Source organism: Paroedura picta, chromosome 6 (assembly GCF_049243985.1).
Source record: "Paroedura picta isolate Pp20150507F chromosome 6, Ppicta_v3.0, whole genome shotgun sequence".
Classification (NCBI taxonomy): Eukaryota; Metazoa; Chordata; class Lepidosauria; order Squamata; family Gekkonidae; genus Paroedura; species Paroedura picta.
The window spans coordinates 88,625,352-88,635,708 of NC_135374.1; the positions used below are offsets into that span (position 1 = coordinate 88,625,352).

A 10,357-nucleotide genomic window follows, 5' to 3' on the forward strand; every position below is an offset into this window, starting at 1 on the left:
AGACGACATTGTTGTGAGAGGCGGGATACATATTTAAAAATAAATAAATTTTGAACTGGTCACTAGAGGGAGCAAAATGTGTGAGGAAAGTGGGAGGGGAAATGAAAGCAACAGGCGCATTAGTGAGGAAAATAAGAACGCAGAAAAGCTGTCACCTCAGTCTAATTAACTTCATTAACTATTGCAAAGATTAAATGTTGAAAAGAAGAATGGTGAGGACTGCTGTTTTAGGCCCTCAATTGGGGAGAAAAGTGGAATAGAGATACCTGACCAATAAGACAAGGAAGCCCCTCTCCCTGCTCCCAGAGGGCAGTAAGCCACTAGGAGTTGCTGGGAATGAGTGATAGTGATAGTGTCAGAAACCCATGTATCTGCAAGCCATTTTGGCTGAGAAAAAAAGGTGACCTTGAAAAGTCCTCCCTTGGCCTGGCCTGGTAACTACATATCTCCTCACAGTACTCAGCCCAATGTAAATAGGAAGAAGGCTTGTGAAAATTCTAGTCTTTCTTGCTTTGGGTACCATGACCTGCAGTGTCTCCTTTCAAGTGTATGACTCTGCCAGACATGCATGCAACACACCCAGAAATATTTCTTGCCTTTTTCTTACTTCCTTTGCATATCGACAGATGCAATGAGTGCAATGGAGAAGAGAATACAAGAGAGCCGGCGTCTGATAATTCTGCTGACAAAGTGTCTGGCCACGAACGACCATTTTGCCTATGAGCACCATATTGCCTTCTACAATGCCCTCATCCAAAACAACACCAAGGTGATTTTGTTAGAAATGGAAAGAATTAGAGACTATGAACAACTTCAAGACTCTCTCAGGCATCTCGTTAATCAGCAAGATACTATCAAATGGAAAGAAAAGTACATGTCCCGCCCATTCTCACCTGACACTGCATTCTGGAAATATGTGAGATACCAAATGCCAGCGAGGCATAACCTTCCTGTCACTAACCCCCCGGGTTTGTTTCTTTGTAAAACACTCTAAATGTTGAATTCTGAAGGAGATGCGGCTTACTTTTCATATACTGCAGACATGCTCCATTCCCCCCTCCCCAATTTCAATGGATTTCTAGTAAAGAGAATCATGGCTTTTGGGTGTTTCTTTGTTTTTCTGGACCTCAAAAATCAACCGAACTAACTTGAGCTTCAAGACACTGCTGGGATTTTGTAACAGATGCAGTTATAAAGTTCCTAGCCCTAAGGGATTAGTTTGTTTTCACCCATTATGGAGGGCAGAATTTCCACAGCAGGCCGAGAATCCATTGATTATCCAATTTAATGGAATATGACACCAGGCCTGACTCCCAAATTAACTCATAGAGCATCACATAGGGTTTTATACAGGTGTAATTCATACCCTGATGAAGTTATCTTTCTTCTGTCTACTCTTGTACAGATACTGATAAGGATCTTTCAATCACTTTGGATCAGGTGAAATTTCATAAAAAATTATAATATCTGAGTGTTTCCTTGTAGGAGGGTGATTAAAATTAGGTGGGTTCACTGACTGCAAGTAAAACTTGGCATTCTATAGGCATAGAGTCTTTAAAAAGGTGTCTTCAGACTGGATGTTTACAAAATCTCTGGAACACCAAGTTCCAGCCACAGGTGCCACGCCATCTTTTATCAGCACAGCAAAATTTCTGAGACTAAACACACAGAGGTTTACAGGATAATACTGACATGGTAAAATGCTGAATACTGAGAGGTAAAATATAACTATGAGGTACAATAATGAATATATGGCTTTTCAGCAAATGGATCAGATACGATCATAAAATATATCATGACTATTGGTTAAGAGAAAAGAACATAGGTAAGGTTTACAAAAAGTAGAAAAGTACAAAAGTATATATATTTTAATCTTATAAGATTTAGGCAGTCACTCCTTCATTTCCCCTGTGAGCCCTTGAGTTATCTTCATAAACCAAAGTGGGCTTCTTCAGATTCTTCTCTGATGAAACTAAAGAATAGGGTTAAAGGAATCTCTTCACAGATATCTTCCATCAAATCTATAGCTTTAGGAGCCCATACTACTGTTTGCTTACCTTGCAGAACCGTTCCCCAATCTTGCAGACAGGATACCAGCAGTGGAAGGCACTGTATACAGCAACAAACCATCCATCCAGTTATCACTACCAATATAAAAATGAAAAACAAATATTTGAGCCATGAGAAATCTGGTAACCAACTTAACCAGCTAAACCAATTCTCTACGCTACCAGATGGTTCTCCTGCTTGATCTTGGGCAATACTTATGATGTGGTTGGCCCCTTTATATATCTCAGGGTGTTCACCTTGGATGAACACACAACACTCTTGACCAACCAAAGCACAAGTCCTCCCTTTTGCTGCTAAAATAATATCGAGGGCCATTCTGTTTTGCATAACCACTTGGCATTTTTTTCTCTTTTCCATTGCCAAGGTCCAAATTATTTCTCCTGTTTCATTCAACAAACACCAGGATGTCTTGAAGTCTTATAACAGCATGCCCAAGAATTTGAGTTGTTATTCTACATGACCAAGGAAGCAATGCACATCCTAAAGCTATATCATATGTTAAAGCTGGTAGTTTAGCATCCTCTACTGCCCCCGTGTAGTTTTGAATCTTTCCTTTTGGGAGATGGTCTTTAACTAGGAAATAAATAGCCCATGTAGCAACTGTCTGACCACTTCCTTGGAAGACTATGAAGAGCTTTCTCTCCAAAGATCCAGTAGACTGGTTCGTCATTTGGCCATTAAGGATGAGAGCTAGAATTACAAAATGACATGTTTTGGAAGAGCTGGATGGGAGCTCCCACAGCTGATGGTCTGGAGGACAGCGTTAGAATCGCAGGTGGAATATACCACTGTCTCTTCTGTTGTTCAAAGGACTCATACTGAGATCGACTGTGGTCTATAAATGTGCGCTGTTTCAATTGATTGCATAGAAAACAAAATTCTCCCTCTTGCTGTATTACTCTCAGGAATTGCCCTCCCTGCAGTGGCAATCTATGTATCTTGTCCAGTGCATTATTATGACTTGTTGGTATTGGATGAATCAGTGTTCGTACATTAGAAGGAGAAATTTGAACACAGATCCAACAATCACATTGCATATGTCCTTTAGACCCTGTTTCATCTTATGGCCAAGCACAACCAGAGCACTGTCATCAGACAGCCCCCCTACTGTTGATGAACACGGTAACAGCAGTAAGAACCAAACAGGATTCATATTGCCTTATGTACTGTTTTTACAGTAACAGCTCTTGAAAAGTAAACATAAGGTCCATGATCAGGAAAGGTGTGAATCCCTCTATTGGTGTCCTAGAGAAACTCCCCATTATAGCTGATCTGCCAGTATTCATTTAACTCTGGATATGGCTGAGATTCTCGGATCCTCAAAAGAGTTACCAAGGGGGAGTCCTCAACACTACAAAAACACAAAGTCTGACATTGTAACATATTCCAAAAAGCTCCATCAAAAATTGCAGAGCAGGAGACTTCATTTCACAGAACTGCTCTCAAAAATTCCTGTTCTAGCTTAGTTTCAGCCACACACATATCCTGGTTAGTGCCAAAAGAGTATCCTAGGTGGAGGTCTGTATCCTCTATAGACAACAAGAATTCTTAATCTAATAATTTGGCTCACAGTAGCAAATTCCAGATTAACATCTCCTTAATTTCAACCAGAACCACACCACTAGGCCTTATTGTAATGCCCGAGAGTGTAAATAGAGAATGGGTGGCAGCCTGGGATGAGCAATATCCACCTACGGAATCACTATGGATCCAGATTTGCATGCGTACACCTACGCTGAGACTTCCAATCCCCAGTATACCTCAGATCAGTTCTCCTTGAAGTACTACACCTTGCAGCACTACACAAGACAACCAATTGATTGGTAGCCACTTTTGTACATTCATATACACCCCCTTCATTCAGGATTGTGGAGTTGGCTATCCAAAATTTCAACCAGTTCATATTTAGGTGGTCCCCAATAAGCATTTACATCTACCCTGTGAAGTCAGAGAAGGTAAATAGCTGTCCGTCAAGGATAGTCCATTGTTTTTCTGCTCACATTATGCTAATGACAGCAACCAGTTACAGGACTGGCAAAGTCCTCCCAATGTCCAGTTTTAACCCCAGAAAGGAATAACAACTGCTGTCCCAAAAGCCCATCTGAGGATAGGAGTTAATAGAGCCAGCTTGGTGTAGTGGTTAGGAACGCAGACTTCTAATCTGGTGAGCTGGGTTTGATTCCCTGCTCTTCCCCCATATGCAGCCAGCTGGGTGACCTTGGGCTCTCGACAGCACTGATAAATCTGTTCTGACCGAGCAGTAATATCAGGGGTCTCTCAGCCTCATCTCCCTCACAGGGTGTCTGTTGTGGGGAGAGGAAGGGAAGGCCATTGTAAGCCACTTTGAGCATCCTTCGGGTAGAGAAAAGCAGCATATAAAAACCAACCCCACCACCACCACCACCTCCTCCTCCTCCTCTATAGCCAGTTCTGGAACTTGTCCTTTACTCCTCTGCAGTCCCTCAATTCTTGTACTTGAACAGGAATTTCAAATCTCCAACTGGCTCTACTGTCCATGGTCCTGAATCAGACTTTGAGCTCACTCTGCTGCTGGCTCAACTTTAGTGCACTTAGCAGCCGCTGGGGCTTCCCCTCAGCATGGCACTGCGCAGCTGCTGCTGGCAGCGCCCCCCAGTGGGCAGTGGGAAGTCAGGCGCACCATCGGGAAAGCAAGTGGAGCAGGGGCTCATGAGTAAATCATGTGCCTCACCCAGAGAAAAACCTATTAAGGGATCTGTTCTCCGCTTTCAACTTCTTGCCAGTGTCAGAATTTTGTTGGGTGGAAGGGGACCTGTCCTGCTGCAAGTTGCCCTGGCCTCCTGGCCTCGTTCAACATGGAGGACATTGGGCGGGGGGATGACGAGCCATCTCATGTTACCTCTGTGTGCCATCTGGATGGGGGGCTATGGGAAACCCAGAAATGATCCCATGCCAGCCCTCTGGGACCTAGGCCAGCCAGGAAAAGCCTCTGCTTTGGAAATGTTACTCATGAGTAAGTCATGTGAGGTTTGCAATTTGCAATCTGAAAAGGGACAAAAGCTTTGGGGGTAACTATCACAGGCTATTGCAGGAGGGAAGATAATGCTAATGTTGATCTTTCCATATGGAAACCACCTTGGTTTTGCTGTAGTCTTTCCAAGACCATCACAACAAAGCAAATTTGAGACCAATGGCATGGAAGATGGGGAAAATGTAGCTGAGGGTGGAAAATACAGCAGTTACTGGTAAATTTACATTAATTGAGGCACCAGCAGGTTAAATGTTTTTGAATACTTATTTAAAAGAAAAAACAGTAAACTAGCTCTGTAAGTGCAAAAGAGGGCCAGCAAACTCATAATAACAACAGTACCCAAAGTTGGCAATCTCCTACAACAAGTACAACAGCTACCAAACTGGGATGATGGACTACTCTAGCTACAGCTACAGTGCCTCCCCCAGAACAAAACACTGAAATAAAGAACTATAAAACTCAACACTGAAATAACAAACTGTAAAAATCAACTTTTAAAAGAAACACAACCGCAAGAAGAAAAGGCAAACAATGCAGCCTCTCGGAAACAGCGAAGAAATAAACATTAGGAGAAACAGTAGATCTCAAAGCACCCCCAAAACTCACCCCACCCCACCCCCAGAAACCAAAATAATAGTTTGGAAGAAGTGAAGGCAGAAGGAACGAAAAAGATCAGAGTCCCTCAGTCAAACCGCTGCTGTCCTACAAGCAGCCATAGCAAGCAAGCTTCAGCTTGCAGAAGCAATGTAATGAGTATGAGCCTCTTGTGGCGCAGAGTGGTAAGGCAGCCACATGCTGTCTGAAGCTGTCTGCCCATGAGGTTGGGAGTTCGATTCCAGCAGCTGGCTCAAGGTCAGCCTTCCATCCTTCCGAGGTTGGTAAAATGAGTACCCAGCTTGCTGGGGGGGGGGGGGTAAACGGTAATGACTGGGGAAGGCACTGGCAAATCACCCTGTATTGAGTCTGCCATGAAAACGCTAGAGGGCGTTACCCCAAGGGTCAGACATGACCCCGTACTTGCACAGGGGATACCTTTACCTAAGGAGATTTCACCCAAGTCATTCTAATATGTCAGGACTGCAGAATAATCATAAACCTTTCCTGATCTTTAGACTTTTTACTAGTTACAAAAATCATTTCAGATGTCCTTGGGTGCATGATTTCACTCACTGCTCTGAAGTTTCAGTTAAATCACTCCTGTTCTTACTGATTTTCAAATGTGCTTTACTGGATTGCTTTGGATAGAGAAGAAATGGCATTGAGATGATTTAAACAAACTAAATCATTATGAAAATCTACTGTTCAGTGGTATTTTGGTGAAATGTTGAGAGTTTAAATTACTTTATTTACAGATATTCCAGTCAGCCTGGCTGCCGGCATGTCAATATATCCATCAGCTTCCCGTGGGTGTAATCCAAGATCTTAAGAGGGCATTTACCTGTAAGAGATACTTTTTCTAACACTGATCCCTATGAATATAGTTTATTAATTTGTAATTGATACACAGATGGTCTGGTTCAGAATAAAGCAGCTTCATATGTGGGTTCATGTGTGTGACCTTCATTTGTATTTTGGAAGCAAAGCAGTTCTGCTTTCACAATAAACCTTGCCTGTTTTTTTGAAGGACACGACAAGCACCTGGGGATTTGCCTGTGGGCATACTGGCACTCATCAGTACCACACTGGGAATACTGATCTATAGTTCAGAATAGAATGCAGACAAGGAAGGAAAAACCTTGAATTTAATCCAGGGGGTAAAACGAGTAGTGTAGTAATTCCTGATAATGTTCCTGATATGTTGTTATTTTAATGATGGCCATTCTTTGGATATGGGTAGTCCTTTCTGTAGCCTAAGATCCAATACTCTTAAGTTTATATTGAAAAGTTAATAAAGGAATTAGTTTTTTAAAAAAACGTTATCTGGGTCATGTCCATCTTCCTCTTACCTACAACTTCAAAGGGCCTGGTTGCAGATACATTAAATGTTCTTCCACGATGACTGTATGTAAACTGGCAAGTATAATGTCCATTGTCACTTTCATTTGCATCAGCAATAAAAAGTGTAGAATCCTGTATTGTGTATCTGGGGTCATCGAGGAACTTAACAGTCCTGCAATACAAAGCATTTTTAAAAATTAAGATGATTAATTTTATAAAATGCTTAACATCACAAGATAATGTCCAGAAATTAAAACAGAACCTATCAAATCTGTTCTATACAGTCCAAAGAGTACATTTCACAAGTCTGTATTGTACTCCTTCTTTAACATTTACATTCTGTCTCTCTGAATAATGAAAATGTAGATGATGATGATGATGATAATAATAATCTGGTATCTCTCAGCCAGGTTTGAGTAATACATACCTTGTACCACCTGACATCAGATGGATTCTTATATTTATCAATAGAAGGGCAATAAATTATTCCTGATACAGGGATTCCTGAAGTATAAGAATATAAATCTTCAGGGTAATAACACATGCCTTTTTGTCTTTAGTCATCAAGGCAAGTGGCTGTTGATAGATTTCTCCTCAAATAATCTGTCTTACTCTTTTTTAAAGCCATCCATGCGAGTGACCACTGGCAGTAAATCTCACAATTCAACTACTCCTTGATTATAGAAGTACTTTCTTCTGTCTACTTTGAACTTGTTACCTCTAAGTTCTGGTATTATATGAGGAAGAATTGTTTTGTATACTTTCTTTACCTGACCCATAATTTTTAAAAAATCTATCCTGTCCCTCTCCTTTAACTGTCTTTAAGTCAAAAATCCCCACCCAATCCTCCCGGCTTTCATTGTAGGAAAGATGATTTAGTCAGGTTGGCTTTCCTTTTTGTTTCTAGCTTTGACATACAGAAACAAGTACCCCTGTACCCGCATAGTGCAAGGGGTTGGACTAGATGAACCATGAGGTCCCTCCCAACTCTATTATTTTATGATTCTATGATTCTTCCAGTTAAGGCCACATCATAAAGGAGCATTGCAGTTCTGGCCATTTTATGTTCAATTTCTTTTTAAATAATCCTCTGCCTTCGCAATCTCCATCAGTATACACTTACCGTTGTGATTGTTGTTCCATTGTCTACCATCTTGCACTCACATGCATATAATGTGGTCTGGCACAGTGTTACGTACTCACTCAGTTCAGAAAGATTCCCTTGGAGCTCTTCACAATAGTTTGCAAACTTTACATCTTGAATACCCATTAACCATTTCCACATGAAGGGGTAAAACACAAGTGGCTTCCTGCTAGCAAACACAGGATGGTAAATCCCAAGTTTGCAGCCCTCCTCATGGGGAGACCCCTCCCGCATGTTCCCTCTGCCCTGTTGAGTCTTTTGGCCTCCTGATGAGGCTGCAAGGCAAAATAAGCTGAACTTCTCCCTCCATTCCTTGGCTTGTCAATCATAGCAAGCCACCAATCACAACACAGCAATTTTCTCATGGACTGAAACTTTCTCCCCCCTTTCAGATCCCAAATTAATTTTTTTAAAGGCACATCTACATTGCAATGTTGTAATTCCAGAACATATATGCATCTTTAATAAAATCAACACTGCTCTGTTGCTATGGAAAAACACCAGGATGTTACAACATTCCCCCCCTCCCCTTTGGGGATTAAATTTTTTGCACTTTATTTCTGTCTGGGTGGATTTCTGAGATGCTGCACATTGTCTCTGGAGACCAAGAAGTCATTTTGTGCTAATGGCAGGCTTAAAAACAAGCTGCTCAGATCTGTATGATCGGGAGATCACCCCCCCCCACCCCCATTTCCAAGCTCATTTCCCACTTCCAGAAGATGCAAATGGGACTGTTTTTGCCTGCTTGAGTTGTGAGAAGTCTGGAAAGGTAACTGAAGCCCAAAAAAACATTTTATGCTAATAGGAAGCTTAAAAACAAAGTGCACACATGGCTGAATGATCAGGAGAAAGTTGCTAGATCATCCCTCCTTTTCCAGCTCTCTATTTGACCTTCACCACAGACACACTTGCGTGCTTCTATCGGTAGCCCCTTGAACTTTCCTTCCAGAAAAGCAGAAGGGAGAGCATTATAACGGAGAAGAGTGAAAGTTCTTTGTTCAAACTTTAGAAGATCAGTTAGATATGGCATCAGGACAGTCTTGTTAAGAAGGTCTTTTCCAACAAGTGGGTCCAAGATCTTATTAATGTCATGCTGTCTTTCTACCTCTGTTACCCTGCTCCTTATTAATTCTTTCGCCTTGTCATGTCCCAGGCTCAGAACAAGTTGATAGGACAGACCATAGGCGCCCAGCTTCTCTAACAGTGCATTTAACCAGGGTGCAACAAATGAATTCTCCTATTTCTAAAACAGCTTTTAGGCTGCAATCAGACCATAAAACAGCCTTCAAATGATGGATTCTCTTACTTAAAATCTGAGATATAAATAAATATTTTAGTCTGGAGCTTAAAGAAGAGCAAGACAGGTAAACCAGCATGAGGAGAGCATTCCATAGATAAGGTATCTCCACTCAAAAAACCCCATCTCTAGTCATCATCTGCCCTAGTATTATGAACAGAGGCACATAGAGCTGGTCTTGAGAAGATAGACTGAGCAGTGTGATAGACAGTGGTCCTTAGGAAGTACATGAGGCTTGTCATTTTAACACAGAAGCATTTTAGCTACGCCAGCTGTAGTCTTGTGCAATAACTTGGCTACACTCACACTTGTTATCAGAAGACACACTGGGACAGGCCTGTGGGGTTCCAAATAAAGAGCACAATGTAGATGTGCATCCACACGGGCTGTATGCACAGAACACCACATGGGCTATATGCACAGAACACCACCATCTGATGTGCTAATGTACATTTCAAGAATCTAAAACACTAGCGATAGATATCAGTCTTTTAAACAAAAATTAGCAGAAAGAGTCAAGGTATAGTTGTGAATAAAATTAAGGTAGAAATGGACTTACATTTTCTGTATGCATCAGAAATGGAGAGAAAACCCAAGAGCCAGATGGAGTACAAACGAGTCATCCTGTAGCTAAATCAGATGACAAAAAATGAGTAACCACCAGCTCAGTCTCTGACTTAATCTGTGAAATGATTGTCAAGCTGATCACAGCATTAATAGAGAACGGAAGTCAGTTTTCTGAAGTTCTTCTTCTTATCTAAAACTTACGGTGTAGGAAACGGATATTGTTTTACAAACTTTTCTGGGGAGGGGGAGGATTGGCTCTTTTCTGAGAAAAGGATATGAAAGATAGAGGTATGGAGAAAAGACAGCTCCAAAACTGAGAAATATCTTCTAC

At 41.5% G+C, this 10,357-nt stretch overlaps 1 protein-coding gene and 1 long non-coding RNA gene across 5 annotated transcripts in view; one reads left to right on the plus strand and one right to left on the minus strand.

The window, feature by feature from the left end:
* Positions 1–1,262, plus strand: part of LOC143840257 (interleukin-1 receptor-like 1) — an 18,253-nt gene extending 16,991 nt beyond the window's left edge. Inside the window, exon 11 of one of the 4 annotated variants that reach the window (XR_013232083.1) lies at positions 627–749. Coding sequence is in view for 3 of the 4 variants with exons in the window: in XM_077343564.1 (XP_077199679.1) it covers positions 627–994 (368 nt within the window). In the remaining variant the exon portion in view is untranslated. Of the gene's footprint in view, positions 1–626 lie in introns of all 4 variants that reach the window. The other 3 variants (XM_077343564.1, XM_077343563.1, XM_077343565.1) reach the window with 3 other exon arrangements.
* LOC143840260 (uncharacterized) overlaps positions 1–10,119 on the minus strand; it is a 14,771-nt gene extending 4,652 nt beyond the window's left edge. The window contains exons 1-3 of the long non-coding RNA XR_013232086.1: positions 10,019–10,119; positions 7,027–7,190; positions 2,058–2,144 (exon numbers count right to left, since the gene is read on the minus strand). This is a non-coding gene — a long non-coding RNA (uncharacterized LOC143840260). The remainder of the gene's footprint in view (positions 1–2,057; positions 2,145–7,026; positions 7,191–10,018) is intronic.
* Positions 10,120–10,357: the final 238 nt, after the last annotated feature.